Source organism: Theropithecus gelada, chromosome 20 (genome assembly GCF_003255815.1).
Source record: "Theropithecus gelada isolate Dixy chromosome 20, Tgel_1.0, whole genome shotgun sequence".
In the NCBI taxonomy this organism is placed as follows: domain Eukaryota; kingdom Metazoa; phylum Chordata; class Mammalia; order Primates; family Cercopithecidae; genus Theropithecus; species Theropithecus gelada.
The window spans coordinates 31,028,790-31,046,312 of record NC_037688.1 but is presented as its reverse complement, the minus strand read 5'-3'; the positions used below and the strand labels follow the sequence as shown (position 1 = coordinate 31,046,312).

The window sequence follows — 17,523 nt, the reverse complement described above, 5'->3', positions numbered from 1 at the left end:
CTCTGTCCCCAGGGAGCATCCTGTGCAGTGCTTTTCCACAGCATGCACTGGACAGCACCATGCCACCTGCATGTCCCGCTGACAACTTCTTAGCACATAGCAGGGGCCTCTCCTCTCTACATGCCCACTTTCTGACCCAAAGCATATGCTCAGTTTTTAAAGTGAGAAATGAATGGATGGATGAACGAATGAACAAGTGTCCAGTGTTGACCAATTTGTGTTTCTCGGAACCCTGTTCTGCAGCATATTACCAGCTTTTATGCAACAGGAACACAAATAAAAATTTTTAAATGCCACTGTATAATCTTGGGAACCATTTTTCAGAGCCTCTGCTGCTGGGGAGGAAGACAGAGCACACAGGTGTCACCTGCCTGGGGTACACCACAGTCTCTCTGCATCTGGTCTGGCCTAACATGGCCCAGTCTAACTCCTCCCTGTGCCGCAGTGCTCCACCGAGCCTTATGACAGCCTGAGGTCAGACTGATCTCTTTACCTAGGTTTTGACATCTTGCTCATTATGGATTTTTTTGGAATTAATTTTGATTTCTTACAATATGGCATGGAAATACTAAGTATCTTGACGGAGTGCTTGGCTTCCCCTTAAATTCTGTCCCCAAGGCAAGTGCCTCATCCTATGCCCAGCCCTGCTGTGCAAAAGCAACTCCCCCTGACCCCAGATGCAGGCTCCACTCTGAGTTCTTAAAATGATCATGCACTGAGAAGGGTTGACCTGGCCTGCCGTGACGCATCTGAGTGGGTGTCAGACCCTGTCTCCCCTCACCCCCACCCTTGGCTTCTGGTTCTGTCTCAGAGAAACTCATAGAACCATTCTATTTCTCTCTTACATAACAGCCCCGTGACTCATGAAAGGTAGTTGTGTTATCCTAGCTAAGTCTATTCTGTTTCAGATTAAACACACACATGACTGGATTTGCAGATGCCATGGATTGCCATTTTGGTTACTGTGAACATGATGCCTTTTTTTTCAAGTTTCCATTAGAAAAATACAATGACAACATCTGAAGACAAAATTCTGGCTGTGTTCTGACCGGCAGCTATCTCCTTCCTTTACCTGAATGTGGTAATTCTCTGCTGCAGCCTAAACCTGCCTTGGTTCTGTGGCCTTCCTATTGCTGTTTTAACTCCCATTGATCTTGTAGCCAAATAAACCCCCATACAATATCTGTGCATATATTTTAGTTAAAATATTGTACTTATATAACTGAGTTTTATACCCAAATGCATTCTTGGTAAACTGCATCTCAGCAGTAACCTTCCATTACTCTAACCTGCACAGATTTTTAAAAAAATGTTTATCCATCTGTGTTTAACTGCTTAGTCTCCCACCTAGCTGGGTGTAGTGGCATATGGACAGACACATTTCATAAAACATGAAGAGACAATTCCTCCTTTCTTATTCCTGTATTGTCTCTAGCTTTCTGGTCCAACAAATCTACTTATAAATATTGCATTACTTACTGATGCCATTCAAATCACAGCCATGGACATAATGAAAACTCCTAGCTCATTTCCCATGCATGGTTAGTTCACAGGCAATTATTTGCAGGTGCAATTCTGCATGTTAGCTTAATTGACACTTTCCCTTCTTTATCAAGGGTAATTTCCCTGGGAAATTAACAACAGTTTACACCTGCAGCTGTTCAGGCATGCAGCTAGCAATCCAACTATGACTTTATAACCCCATCCTTATGACTATCTAAGGGTTAAAAATCAGCATTACTTAAGGTCATGTGTTCAGGGATGTGGCACTTCAGAGGGATTTCTGTTTCTCATCAAGGGAACCCAATGGAAGAATTAATACTGAAGAAGGAGAAAGGAACTCACCTGAGGCTGGACCTCATAGAATCCTGGGAGGTCATCTCGATTGGCAAGCTGGAGTGTTTTCTCATACGGGTACTTCAGGAAGCAGTGCCCAAAGTCCACCTCTGTGTTGACCAGATGGAGGGCAGGTACAATACACCTGCTCGGAGAAGCCCATCACACAATTCAAAACAGAGAGCTTGTTTACATACAGAAAACGTAGAGCCCCAAGTGAGATACATTTGTCAGTGTCACATAGTAGTTTTTCTCTAATAACCGCATTAGCCACTTTCAAAGCTTCTCTCCTGCTCTCTTCCCTGTCTCTTGGCCCCCAGTCACCACTTTTTAATCAAAAAAGGACTAGAAGCAGAACTCCTTGAAGAGCTGTCTGGTGGGTAATGACTCACATTTCCATTGTTTTATATATTTGGCCTTCTTTGGGCAAGGGGTGCCATGGCGCAAGATCCTTAGGGTAATGAATCTGTTTCCACGCCAAACAGGGTCAGTGCCACCAGCATGTGGTCCTAAGGAGCTGTGACACTTTGGGCCAGTCAGAAAGCCCCCTAAGGACTAGCGACAGCTCATACCATCTAAATCACAGTAATAATGCTAATTCCTATGCAGAACAGCTGTTTTGGATGCAGAGGCTCAGGGGGCTGCTTGGTCCAGAACTGGCACTGTGACAGGGTTCTCAGTATGCCGACATGGAGGGGGTGAGGTGGGGGGAGAGGGAAGGAGGGTTGTATGCAGGAAAGAGAGGAGTTGAAGCCCTGTGTTTGCCATTGGTCTATTATTAGGTGACTTGGATTTTATTTGCTGTCTGTGACTCTCAATGTCTACTCTACCCTATGTCATTGTTTCAATATAGTGCAATGGTGAAGAGTACCAGCTTTTGAATTTGCAGAGCCAGCTTCAAAGACTGACCTTACTAAGTACAACCTGTGCAACCTTGGGCAAGCTGCTTTCTGTCTCAGAGTCCCATTTCTCTCATAGGTAAAACGAGGATAATTCTAGGGACTGATATTGGCATTATAAACTCTTCTTAGGGTGTTGGAAGAGCACAGCCCAGCACCAGGTAAGTGCCCAGTAAGAGGAAGTGGACCTGTGGCAGAATCATTGCAGGCTGTCACTGCTGGCTCTCTGGAGAGAATCACTTGAGGCTGCAGTTCTAAAAGCAATTCTTCTCTTAAGAGTCAGTGAGTAGTTCTTATAGATTACACCAAAAATAAGGACATGAAAGAGCCTTTCTTTAACTCCAAAGTTTGTGATTTTGCACGAGGTGAGTGTTCATTTTTAGTTGGAATGGAAGTTGTCTGTTGACCCAGTGACTTTCTTAAAGCTAATCCTTTACGGCTTGAAATACTGTGACTGAGAGGGCTTACACTTCTTGACTTGGGTCACAGAATGTAAGTAGAAAACTCACAGCCTCTTTAGCCCTTTTTTTTTTTTTTTTTTAAATTTAGGATTTCCTATTGATAGTTGTAGGGAAAGGGGTTGGAAGTATCTGAATACGCCTGCATAGAAAAGAAAAGCAGGACTAGACTGAAAGGCAAACCTGGGCATAGAAAGGACCACATTAGGGTTTTTACTGTTGGTAAACAAAGGAAAAAATTAGGTCTTGAAGGAATACTAAGTAGGTCAAGGTAACACAGTGGGAACCCTAATTTAAGTTATTTCTGCACTGTTATTTATCTTCATCCAAGCCCAAGACACATGAAATGGTGTCGGTCACCTCCCCACCAACCAGCACATCTGCCCCATCTTTAAAGTGTACGTCTTCCTAAGATTCACAAGAGATCCGAATTCCAGAGATTGACATATTAGCATAATTATCACTTTTACTCAGTCATTTTCTCTATTTCCTATATATAGCATTTTCATACATACGCCTTAAAGTCCCAGATCTGGACACTGATTGCTTTGGGAAGAGTGCGGTCCCAGGATTTTACTTAGGATCACATCATTATTAATCGATGACACTACTACTCTCATCAGCACTGCTGCAATGACTGTAGCTTGGTCAACAAGACACAGCCAACAAATGGCTGAGCCAGGATTTTAACCCGCTGCCTCTCTAAAAAAGAGAGAGGAGTTGGAGATGGTTCTGAGGAGTATGCATTGCTAAAGATGAGTCTCATCTTGGGGGCCCACTCCTATCCTGCAATTCAAGTCATGGCCACAGTGTCCCAGGGCAAGGACCTCTTGGCTTTACAGATCTTCCACTGCAGGACTGACAGCAACACCTTCCTGTTGCATAACTCTGGAGCACTATGTTGAAAGATGAAAATAAAAACGAGCAGCTCTTCACCTCTTCCTGCTAAAACCTTTCTGGTTACATACTTTGAAAGTCAGACCCATTAGAGAGGGTCTGACCCATTTCTTCACTATTCTTAGGGTTCTTTGCCTAAGCTCTACAAGACACACACACTTCTTATCTCCACTAAAGGTGCATTAGAAACATTTGCTACTTTGTCATTTGAATTCCCAGGAAGGCAGGACAAACCCAGTGTGCTTGGGTTGGCAGGCGAGCTGCCTTCTGGGAGGCAGCCCATGACTGGAGGCTCAGGGGAGACTCGGGAGAAGAGCAAGTTGGGGAGTGGTACCTTGCTGTAATTAAGAGCGCCAGCACCTCTTCTCCAATGCCCTCCACGTCCACGACCAGCGCGAGCTCGTATTTCTGCACAGTGTTGGAGCATAAGGTCACCTGGAAAGAAAAAGGTGGCAAGTTGCTCTTCTAAAAAGCACGTTCTGTCTACGGGAGTGGGCGGCGGGTTTCTAAAAAGCACGTTCTCTCTACAGGGGGGAGAGGAGCCCCTGGAGGACTACGCTGATCGGTGTGGTTTCTAAGTGCTTTATGGATACATAGCATTTTACATTTTTAGTTGAACAAGTTACATTGTGGGGTCAGGACATGCTAGGTGTTTTCAAATGCCAGGGTAGAAACCAAATGGCTTTTAGTACAATGGCTTTGCTCATTTCTGAGGAGGTTTTGTCAAAGAAGCCACATACCTGCATAAGGGGAAAAATGAGCATGAACGATGAGCAATATCAAGCCAACTTTAATTACTGCAATTTAAATTGTTCCCCACTTCTGGGCTATATGAATTATGAAAATGTAATATACTCGTAAAACACTATAGCACAAGTTCTCTTACAGTAAAATAAGTGGCAATAACCATGTCAGTTCCAGGAAATGGTGGAAGAAATCAGTTAGTCTGCTTTACCAAAATCTTGCCCCCACCATCCCACATTCTTTATTACAGCAGAAAATAGAAAGTCCCAAAGAAGGGTCTATTTGAGGACAATAGAATGTGGTCAAAACATAAACAGATTTCAGAACTCATTGGTACTTAGATTCCAATTCTAGCAAGTTGGAGTTAAGTAGTAATGAATTGCACAGACAATTCATTTAAGAAGTTTAGCAGTTGCTAGGGGAGATTGAGGGTCAAGGGAGGCTGTTGAGGGGCTCAGAACATTTTACCCTGTGTTTTTATTTGCTGCTGTGAAGCCGTACATTTAGGCTTTCAGAAGCCTTGTTACGATTTTTAATTGCTTCAAAATTATATGTACTGGAAGAGATAGTTGCAAGTCTAGAAAACAGCTTCTGGCATGGGTTAAGTCTTTTCTATCTATAAATTATGTATCTGGTACTAATTAAAATGTTTTCAGTTGCAGAGGGAATCACTGGATGCTTTAAATTTGAATCCACAAAGACCTGGCTGAAATGCAGATCAGGAGGAAAACTGGAGCTTGGAGAAAGCTTTTCCAAATATAAAGGAAAAATAAAGTGAAGATGAAGTCATCGATTTGGAAAGAAACAGAGAATCCTAGTGTGACTGTAACCCCCTATTTATGTATCTGGGCTGTGGCTAGAAGGAAGAACAAGTGATTTTGGCAGAAGGCTGCTAGCAAGACGCTACGTCTTTTAAAATCTTCCTGAGAGACCTGGGAAGCAACAACAACAACAACAACAACAACAAACAACAACAGCAAAAGAAAAGAGGGAAGACAGTTAAGGGTGAAATAATTCCACTGGTGGCACTGTGAGGCCATAACCAAGGCAAAGCACTATCCTGATAGCAGACAAAACATGGAAGGACGAGTGTTCCTCAGTATAAGGAAGCCGAATTCTCATGGCTTTTCCTGCGGAACTCAAGATAAGGCACTGTTAGTGATATCACATCCACATCCACCATGAATGAAGTCCAGATTCAGATTACAAAGCTGAATAAACCGGATATCATCTTTGGCATAACAGTGGCCATGTATTGGTATCTAAAGGATCTGAGTCTGAAGGAAAGATAAACCTAAGTATCAATAAGTTCTGAAATCTGTTTATATTATTACCAATGGGTGTACTGTCTGGATAGCAGTGGCTTCACTAGAAATACCTAGAATCCACTCCTCTGGTGAAGGCAGTACATCTAGATTAAGGTAAAGCCACTGGCACAGTGCCCATTGCTTTGCCCAATGTATTTGTGTCTGGTTTATTTCCTTATAGGCTCACTTTTCCCTGTAAATTGACAGGCATCCCCTCCTGCTGACACTGGACAGCAGGAGGGGATGAGGGCCCAGTGGCTATTTTGAAGGCTCAGCTGCTTGGCTGTGTGTGCAGGAAGGCTATGCACTTTACCCTGATAGCAGCAAATCCCTGGGGGCGAATGGTGCCACAGTCAGGAGTGACGGTGAATTCTTTCGGTTTCATTGAGGATATTTCTTCCTTGGTCCAAGACGGTCTTTTGTAGTCTGCATTCTGCTCGCAATATGAAATGCTTTTACGGCCAAGGCCATCCCCAGGGACACGCAGTTTGAAAGTCATGGGGACCAAAGAGGTATTATTGAGAGAACATATCAAGGTATGAGGAAACCCTGGAAAATAAAACATGATGTGAGAAATAAAAGCCCCTCAACACTTCCCTTGACCCTCAATGTCCCCTAGTGACTGCTAAGCTTCTTGAATGAACTGTCTGTGCAATTCATTGCTACTTAACTCTAACTCACCCTAAATATTATTTTTATTGTTTCATTCCATCAATAAACACATTTTCATTCATTAACATATCTATTCTTTTATTTATGTATTCACTCAATGAATATTTACTATGCATTTACTATGTGGGAGGTTAAACACCAGTTACAAAACAAGCCCCTTGATTGCCACCCAGGCCCTTCTGGGGAGGCAGCCTCTGTTAGTAGTTTGCTGAGTAGTCTTGCAGAAGTATATTTTGCATTTATTTCTTACATAAAAATATATAGTTTTGCATGGAATCATGCTTGCTCTTTTTATTTGCCAGTGTGTGAAAGAAAAAGCCTGCATGGTTTTGCCTGCTGGGTGACCCAGAGCTTGCCAAGACATGATAGAGTGTGTCCTGGACCTGACTGGGGATCACGCTCGTAGGGCTGATGACACAGTAACAAAAAATAGCCTTTCCCAGGAAAGACTTTACGAACTGCTTTAGAGCCAGCCAGAGACTAACACCTGGCTTTTACCTCTCTTAGACAAAGCTGCTTTGTCATCATATTCACCTTCGTTCCATGAGGCTCCTCTCTTGAGAGATGTGGATCTTCCTTGCTTGGCAAGCATACACTAAGCTCTGATTTTTTTTCTTTTCTTTTCTTTTTTGTTTTTTTTGAGATAGAGTCTTGCTCTGTCGCCCAGGCTGGAGTGTAGTGGTATAATCTTAACTCACTGCAACCTCCACCTCCAAGGTTCAAGTGATTCTCCTGCCTTAGCCTCCTGAGTAGCTGGCATTACAGGTGTGTGCCACCATGCACCACCATGTCCATCTAATTTTTGTATTTTTAGTAGAGACGGGGTTTCACCATGTTGGCCAGGTTGGTCTTGAACTCTTGACCTCAGGTGATCCACCTGCCTTAGCCTCCCAAACTGCTGGGATTATAGGCGTGAGCCACAGTGTCCAGCCACTAAGCTCTGATTTTTGATTCCCAAGGTAGCTATTGAATCTGATACTACTTGCAGAACAAGAATAATAATCTATAGACACAGGAGAACAAAAATGCGTATTTCTACTGGATGGAAATACTACTCTTCTACCTTGAACTCTGCTGTAATAAAATGTACTTGGTCTCTTGGAGTAATGACTGTTGCTGTCAGGGGTATTTTGAGTTGATCTACTTCTGCATCATGTCTCAGTTTTTGTCCACACATTAGGCCATTGGAGGAAACACATTCATGTATCCTTTGTGATAACACTCCTGCCAACCTACTTGGAAGATATCTTTCATGGAAAAAGAACTGTGAGATTGAATGCACTTGAAGGGTTATTCTTGGAAATTCCAGAGGAATTGCTTGAAAGTCAGTTTCACAATCATGCTACATGTGACTTTCCTCAACTTACCAAATAACTCTTGAAACTGTAGATGGCTTACCTTATTTGATCTGACCATTTGTGAGTTAGATGTTCTGTGAATGTGGAGCATATTACAGAAAGTGGGTTCTGTAAAGATTCACGTGGGTCTTCCAAACCATTGCCCAGACTGCTTCCTTAAAGCCAGAACTTTTTCACAGAATAAAGCCAATTATGACCTTCTAGTTACAACAATTTCTTGTACTAGTACCTATAATATCCCATATTGCTTGTCAAGAAGCCTAAATGAAGGGGATGCTGATTTGTTAAAGACTGAAGGTCATTAATAAGAATGTTACTTCTAGGTTTCTAGTTGCAACCAATCCTAATACTATTCTATCTACAGTTCCACCTGAATGCAAGTACTTTACAGTTGTAGACCTCTATGCTCCCTTTTTCAGTGTCTAGTAAATAAAAAGTCAATATTTATCTGCCTTCTCCACAAATAATTAACAACATAATTGCACGGAATGTCTCAAGGATTCACAGAGGCACCTGATCTTTCTCCCAATACTTGTATAATGATTTAAAACACAACATTCTCAAGAGGTTCAATTCTCCTTCAAGATGCTTACTTTCACCTGACCTAAAAAGCCCTGAAGAAGACCAGCAGAAACTAGCAGTGGAAGATCACAAGGCTGTAAAGGAAAAATTACAGTTCTTTAAAAATATGGTATATTATTTGGAATATGACCTTTCTACTAAAGAATGGACCCTATCTAATGAGAGTATTAAATTGATTCATCAACATGCAGGACTAAACACTAAATTATAATTGAGAGACTTTGGGGGATTCGTGGAATATTTTAGACAATGGATTTTTAATTTTTCTAGTAGAGTAAAAATCTCCACAAAGCAAAGGGAACTGTGTTGGCAGATCATTATGCAAATCAGGTGGCATTTTTGTCATTGTCCATAGAAATAATTCAGAATATGGGAGATCAATAAGCACATATATCCAACTCATTTTAGACATATAAAATTTAGCCTCAGATTTAGAAAACAAACATTGCCTAAAATTGGGAACCTCTGTTCATTCCAATGGTCTCTGGAATACCAACTATGTCCCCAAATCTAAGATGGTCTTTGACAAAAATGTTTTACCTATGGTAAAATAGAAGAGATGAAATAATCTCTGAATAAGAATCAATGGGGAAATTTCTCCTCTGCAGCTGGGGATGTGGCTGGCTCCTGCCTCACATCCTGCTACCATATCCAGAAACATTGTACAAGTGGGATGTGGGTCTCTGGAATATACGTGGACTGGGCCCAAATCACAAAGTTCAGAATACATGCTTGTAATTGTAAATTCTTTGGATGGGTTTGAGCCTTTCTGTACAGAAAGATCACTGCTATGACTGTGACTAATAAATTGTAGACTATAATTTTCCCACCTGGGGAATGCCACCTTACACTACAAGAGTTAAAAAGAATTTTATAGTGTGTTAGCCCTTTGATAAAAATTTCACAATCCACAATCTTTGGGAAATGTAAAGCATAAAAATAGTATTACTGATCTTAAGTTGGCCCAGTTCTCTGAGGTTCTCATCATTCCTTGATGAAGAATTTTACCTTTAGCTCTGATGGCCATCGGATCTGATTAGCTCCCTCTGTAACTCATAGACTATTCACTTTATGAAATAATAACTAGAAGATCCATGTGATTACAAGTATTTCATCAATTTGAGTCAACCTTGCTTCATGCAGACATAACAAAATATTGTGAGAACCAGCTCATCTCTAAGTTTAAGAAGACTTCGCTACAATCTCACCCTCAGAAGTCCTCCCCTCTTTCTACCTGAAGAATGAGTACCCTGAAAAATATACCAATGAAGGTCTTCTTCAGAGCCTTCTAACAACTGACCTTGCAGTTAAATTATGAAGTGGATATCTGAGGAAAAAGATGCCCATAGAAGCTAAATTATTGACTGAAAACATGTTGAAAAATACTCTCACTGGAGATCTCAAATAGAGGTTTTCTAAAAAAACAGAAAAAACCTTCAGAAGCAGATGACCTTCAGAAATAGACTGCTATTTCAAGTCCCTTAGAACAAGCAGACTTTACCCACAGTAGATAGCTTCTGCTCAAGACTGATGGGATGAGATTTTGTTAGATACCTGACGTTACTGATTCTCACACTCTCCCTTGTGTACTTGTGTTTTTATCATTTTGCCTTATTACTCCTTGTTTCCTATCTTAAGGTTATACAATTTTGATTCACCCTGTGATGTCTCCCTTACTGTTATCGACAACTTGTTTTGGGCATGTTTTGTTCACACCTACTATGATCTCTTCTGTCAACCTTTCTAAGATCATTCTGTGATCATTACAATCCGGTTTTGCTCCCGACTCCCTACTTTACACCCTCCTAAGGTCAACTTAGATATTTCTCTTTGAGCTACATACTGCCAGTTTATATCAGTGCCACAGAAGAGACACTGGTAATGCATCTTTTGATGCTTTATCTGAACAACTCTGTCCCCAAATCCCAGATAGGTTATCATATTTTGTAATAACTTCTCTGTCCACATTATTCAATGGCCAAGTTCAATAAATACTTGGAGGTTTTCAAACTCCTTATTTTCATTCAACACATCCTTGTACCTCCTGAAAAATAGTGGGTTTGCAGATATTTACCTAGGCCTTTAGTGTATCAGCTAGCATGCCAGTTGTCATTTGGTCCATTTTTTCTTTGACCCATCCAAGGATTCATCTGTGCCTCAATGTTCCTTCAAGGACAATCACCACCCAATTCTATTATCTGACTCTCTCATGCTACTGCAGCTGTAGTCAACAGAACTAATTACTGGGTATGTCATCCAACATCCAATCCTACCATCAAAAATCTTTATAGCCATAGAAATTTCAGAAACCAACATATAGTACTATTTATCCACCACCCATTTATCACATCATCATCAATTCCAGCAGACCCTGATGCAAAATCTGTATCTTTACCACCAAGCAAATGAATGCCACATCTCCAACCCTAATCTATAACAGACTTCTTTTTAGGACTGGAATTAATGCCAATACAGGGATAATACTGTCAACTTTAGTTAGCTTCAAGTATTCCCCAGCACTATATTAGCCTCTGCAAACCTTTTTTAACCCCACCCAATATGTCTGTCATTCTGAAACAACTAAAATATTCCTCCAATTCTTGGCTTACTTCTGGAACGATCAGTCTCACTTTTGCATCAGGAACTATACGCATCCCTATTAGTGTTTCATTCCTGAGCTAATAACAAGCTTATGCTCATCTGTCTCATTAACGCCTTCCTACTTGCACATGTGGGGTAATAATTAGAAAGCTTCAAATGTGGCCAGGCATGGTGGCTCATACCTGTAATCCCAGCACTTGGGAGGCAGAGGCAGGTGGATCACCTGAGGTCAGCAGTTTGAGACCAGCCTGGCCAACATAGTAAAACCCCGTCTCTACTAAGAATATAAAAAAAATTAGCCAGGTGTGGTGGTAGGCACCTGTAATCCCAGCACTTGGGAGGCTGAGGCAGGAGAATTGCTTGCTTGGGAGGTGGAGATTGCAGTGAGCCAACATGGTGCCACTGCACTCCAGCCTGGGCAACAGAATGAGACTCCGTCGAAAGAAAGAAAAGAAAAGAAAAGAAAAGAAAAGAAAAGAAAAGAAAAGAAAAGAAAAGAAAAGAGAAGAGAAGAGAAGAAAAGAAAGAAGGAAAGAAGGAAAGAAAGGAAGGAAGAAAGGATGAAGGAAGGAAGGAAGGAAGGAAGGAAGGAAGGAAAGAAGGAAGGAAAGAAGGAAGGAAGGAAAGAAAGAAAGAAAGTTTCAAAGTTTCAAAGTTTCAAATGCCTCTCCACATCCTCCAGTGCCACCATACTTCTTTGTGTCTGATTGATGAGAGACCAATCCACCTGGGGAAATAATGGTACTTTGTTGGAGTCATGAGGCTTCAACTGTGGGGGTCATATAATTGGAAATTGTCACAAAATTGTCCCTCACTTTGGTTGATGCATTGCAAACTCCAGAAGCAAAGCAAAGTAGCCTAAATCCACTGACCCATGTGGTTTTGAAAACCAGATTGCCTTAGATTTCCTGTTGGCAATCCCAAAAGGTATGTTATTGCTGACATTTCCTGCCACAATACAGAGAAGATTAAAGAATTTATAGCATTCATAGCTAAACTAAAAGAAAATATAACTTAGGTTTTGAAGGTGGATTAAGTTGGTTTTTGAGATAAGTTTCCATGTCTCAGGTTTGGGGAATCTTGGGGGACATGGTTCTGCAGTGTCTTCTGGCCTCTTGTATAGCTGCTATATCATCAAATGGTTCAATAAAATATTATACAACAAAAGAAAAGTAAATTGTTTCTAATTTTCAGCTTAGCTAATTACCAAAACTTACCAAAACCAGCTAGGAGGAACAACTGTTGATTTTTATTTCTATAGCTCAAGGAAACTATGGATAAATTACCCAATGATAATCTTTCCTTTGTCCTAATAAAGGAGGCCCAAATAGAAGATGGTTAAGAGAAAAACCTATCTAACCTTGGAGCATGCGTACCTGGTTTTGTGTGACCCAGAGCTCCCTAACATCAAAAATCCCATTCTAGATCTGATGGAGAATAATATTATCAGTGTCATTGTTTTGAAAATGAATAAGAGCCTTTCAATTGACACATAGGTTATTCTTTAAATGGACACACAGGTTATTCTCTTATTTGGCATACAGCATATAGGAAAAGGAGGCGATGATATGAGAGTTCTGGCAAACAGGAAGACGAAGTGGAAAGGCTACTCCTTTTGTCTCAGTGGAGTGTGGGAAGGGGAAGAATAACAGAGAGGCCAGATGTGTACATCATGGCGTCTGCCTTACAGGCCAGAATCTCAGGGATAGGGTGGCTAAATAGGTTGAGGGGATGCTGGAAGCAAAGGGTCTTCTGCCTAGCTCTCTAGTTGGGAATCTCAGAGCAGACCACTTCACAGAACATCCTCATACCTGCCTGGGGCAGCTAACTCAGGATAAAAATGGTATGCTTAGGTCAAAAGGGAATCTTAGTACTCAAGTATCTCTCAGTTCCTGTGTGGCTGGAGAAGGACCCAGGCATTACACATGGATACATGGCACCCTTCCTCCCACGCATGGTTCTGGAAGGTAGTTGGGTTGACAACAGTGAACTTGCCATGGGTCTACAACAGGGCTGCCATAGCAAGAGGCCAGACAACCATAACTCAATGGCTCTGAAGGGAAAGGAGAGTTTAGCCCAACACTGTCCAATGGAAATACAATGCAAAACACAAATAGGTGACATTAATTTTAACAACATAGTGTATTTAACCCAACATGTCAGAAATATCATTTCAACATGTAATCAATAGTATTTTACTCTTACAGCACATCTCAGTGTGCTCAGTAGCTTCATGGGGGAAGCACAGGTCTAGCTCTAGGGAAGATGGAGTCAGTGGAAGCCAAGTCAGTGCTGGCTCTGATGGAGCCAAAAGGACAAGTCATCAGTGCTCCCGCAATACCTCAGTGGAAATGGGCGCCACAGGTAAGTGGTTAGCTAGATGAGGCACCCACAGGCCAGTGTCTCAGTGCTCCCCAACTCCTGCCATGCTTGCTTGGTAGAGTGGGAACACATGAGAAATACTAGTTGGATTATAAAAAATATTTATATTTTCTTCACAAAAAACATCTAAGATGATTGAGATTAAGCATCTTTTAATATGTCTTTCATAGACCTTCTATTCTGTTTATACACTTACCGATTTATACATGTCTATTCATCTATTTTGCCAATTTTTCTATTGGATAATTTCACTTTTCCTCATGGATTAGCAGGAGTTAGTTTCACATATTCTGAAGGTTCATGTATTCTGATTTTAATACTTTGCCTATTATTTATGTTGCAAGCATTGTCTTTTTACTGCATTCCTGAAATCTTTTGTTTGGAAATTTGCTTAATGCTAGGGCACCACACTTACCAATCTTTTTCTTTATGGCTTTTGCATTGGGCATCTTGTTTAAGACCTTCACACTTGCTAATATATAAACGTAACTACCTATATTTTCTCCTGATATTTTAAAAAGTTTGTTTTTCACAGTTAGCTGTGTAATAGAGCTGAGATTTTTTTCTGTGAAAGATCTGAGGTAAAAGTCTAACTTTTCTATTATTTCCCATTGATAACCAATTGTTTCTCCGCCTTTTACGAAGCAGCTCACGCCTCCACTGATCTGAAATTTCACAATGAGCATGTGTGAATTCCCCTGTAGTCATGGCTTTGTTTCTATTAGTCTATTTGCCTATGCTTTACAGTACATTTTAATATCTGATAAAGTCCACAGTCATTGGTCTTTGTTTCAAAAATTTATTGGCTCTTTCCGTGAATTTTTCCCCAGGGAATTAGCCAATTATCTTCTTCCTGTAGTGTCTGCACATTTATTGTTAGGTTATTATATAGTTTTATATTCTTAAATGACATTTTTCTATTATATTTTCTAGTTAATCATTGCTGATGTATTTAAAAATCTACTTTTTAATAATATTTTGCTTGAATACCTTGCTAAACTCTTATTAGTTCTAATGCCCTGTCAGTTAATTACCACAGTTTTTCTAGGTAGAGAATAATACATTCTATAAACTATGATAGTTTTGTTTTTTTCTTTTCAACTACTTATCTTTTATTTCCTTTTATTTTCTTATCACAATGGCTTGGACCTCCAGGACAATGTTATATGATAGCTTGAGAATAGTTTTTTGATTTTGTTTTTTTGCCTCTGAAAATGAATGAGAATGCTTTCAACATTTAATTGTAATATCCCAGTCCCCAGAATAGTGTCTAGAACATAGATAAATTAATATTACTAAATGTACGTTACTACATGAACAAAGGTCCCCATCAAATACATTTTCCCACTATAGGTTTTTTCTATTTTTCATTCATCATATTAAGGAATTTCCCTCCTACTCCTAGTTTTCTAAGAATTTTTATTTCTAATTATGAATGAGTGTTGGATTCTGTGGAATATTTTTCTCAGCATGAACTGAGATGATATAAATTGTGGTAAATTACATGAATGGATTTCCTGTTATTAAACCATTTTGCATTTCTGGGATAAATTCTACTTGGTCATGATGTAATTTTAAAAATGTATCTCTATGCATGTGATTTGCTAATGCTTTAAAATCAATGTTCATAAGAGAGATGGGTCTATATTTTTCTTTTCTTGTGTTGTTTTACTGTTAATTTATTTGTCTCCTAAAATGAGTTAATAACTTTCTACATTTTTCTGTGATGTGAGATACATCCATTTCTTCACCATTTGGTAGAACACACTTGTAAAGCTGTTTGACCTAGTGTCTTTTCTTCAGGGCTGGATACTTGACTTCTTTTTCAGTATATTCTATGATTATTTTTCTATTCAGGGTCTACCCCTTATGGTAATTTTAATAACATATATTTCCCCCCAACTCATCCATTTCTCCTATTTTTAAAGCATTCTCTTATCTGTTTTTACTGCCTTAAATATCTGCAATTGTATTTCTTTCCTGGTTCCTGCCGAGAGTTATGAAGGTTTTTTTGTTGTTGTTGTTGTTTTGTTTTTTAGAGACAGGGTCTTGCTCTTTTGCCTAGGCTAGAGTGCAGTAGTGCAATCACAGCTCACTGCAGCCTCCAACTCCTGGGCTCAAGAGATCCTCCTGCTTCAGCCTCTTAGGTAGCTGGGACCACAGGTATGTACAACTACACTCAGCTGATTGCCTTTTTTTTTTTTTTTTTTTTCTTGGTAGAGATGGGGTCTTGCTATGTTGCCTGGGCTGGTCTTGAACTCCTGGGCCTCCCAAAGTGCCAGGATTATAGATGTGAGCCACTACGCCTGGCTGATGTTGCCCAGATTTACTAAGTTACGCCAAAATTGCTGGTTATCTCCCACTATCCTTTTCCGTCTTCAGGAAGTACTGAAATCCCTAAGCTTTGGTTGTGAATGTGGCCAACCAGAGTGAGGCTGTATTTCCTAGCCTTATGTGCAGCTTGGTTGTGGCCACACAAATAAGTACTCACCAATGGGATATAACCGTATATGGTGTATACAACTTCTAGGAAGTGTCCTTAAAAGAAAGGGGCATACCCTTTTCCTGTCTCTTCCTCCTTTCTGCTGGCTGGAATGTGAGTATGACGGCTAAGGTTAGAACAGAAATCTTGACCAAGACATAGAAGCTACATGCCACCTATGGTGGAGCCACAGAATTGAAGGAGCACCCAGCTGCACACCATAAGGACAAATGTTTTTCTTCAGTTTAGAAATTCTCAGCCGCCATCTCTTCAAATATTGCTCTTTGGCCATTTTCATTCTTTCTCCATCTAGAATTTCTATTAGATACAAGTTAAAACTTTTAAACTTAGAACCTGTATCTATTATACACAAGTTAGTTAGAACTTTTAAATCTTATTTTCCATGTCCCTTTATTTCCCTTTCATATAGTCTAACTCTTTTGCTTTCAGTGCTACATTCTGGATGAATTTCTCAACATTAGTTACTTGTCAATATATAAGTTTTATGCCTGTCAGTGTTTGGGGAGCTCAAGTGGAAGGGACAGGTAGGGCATGGAGGAGTCTCACAATTTATGATGCTGACTTGTACTTAATTCCTTGGTATCAATACAATACTCCTACTCTCAGCTACACCTGGTGTCCAGCAATCCATAAGTCCTTTGGCTCATCCACTTCATGTATAAATGTCTAGTCTTATGCCAGTGTGGGAGAGGCATAGTTGCCAAGCTGTGTAGAATGAGGGTAGGTAATGGATGGGGATTGAACAGCCGCATCTAGGATCTAACACTCAGGCCGCATCTAAGGATCATGCAAAAGGAACATATCAAATGTCCAAAATAAATGTATTTATTTTTAAATTACAGAACTACCATAAAAACTCTTTAGCTAGTGAGGATAATTTCTTATAAACAAAATCTGTCCCATAGGTATATTTAAGAGAGTGACTACACTTTGTCAAATATATATTACTTTGAGTATCTTTACCAATTATTTTTTATCTTATCACAACGTGGCTTCTGCTGCCACCAGTTAAAACTGTAACTTGAAATCACTAGTGACCTCTACTACTGAACGTGGAGCACATTAAATGAAGTGATTCATGTTAGAAGTAGCCCCATTTATAAAAATCAATGCCTGCACTTTAAAAGCCCTGTGTTTGTGATGTATTTATGGCCATTGGCACTCACTGGAAACTGTAGACACTTCAAAGCAGAAGAGCATTTTGAGGAAATCAGTGGCATCTTGGGGATAGGCTTCTCCTTTGCCATATTCTACTGAAATGTACTATATTAGGGGCCTTGATGT

The 17,523-nt window shown here is 40.2% G+C and overlaps 1 protein-coding gene across 1 annotated transcript in view; it reads right to left on the bottom strand.

Annotated features, from left to right (window-relative positions):
- HYDIN (HYDIN, axonemal central pair apparatus protein) overlaps positions 1-17,523 on the bottom strand; it is a 421,369-nt gene that overhangs the window by 251,205 nt on the left and 152,641 nt on the right. The window contains exons 15-17 of the mRNA XM_025370321.1: positions 6,455-6,690; positions 4,425-4,525; positions 1,846-1,981 (exon numbers count right to left, since the gene is read on the bottom strand). Of these exons, the coding sequence (XP_025226106.1) occupies positions 1,846-1,981; positions 4,425-4,525; positions 6,455-6,690 (473 nt within the window). The remainder of the gene's footprint in view (positions 1-1,845; positions 1,982-4,424; positions 4,526-6,454; positions 6,691-17,523) is intronic.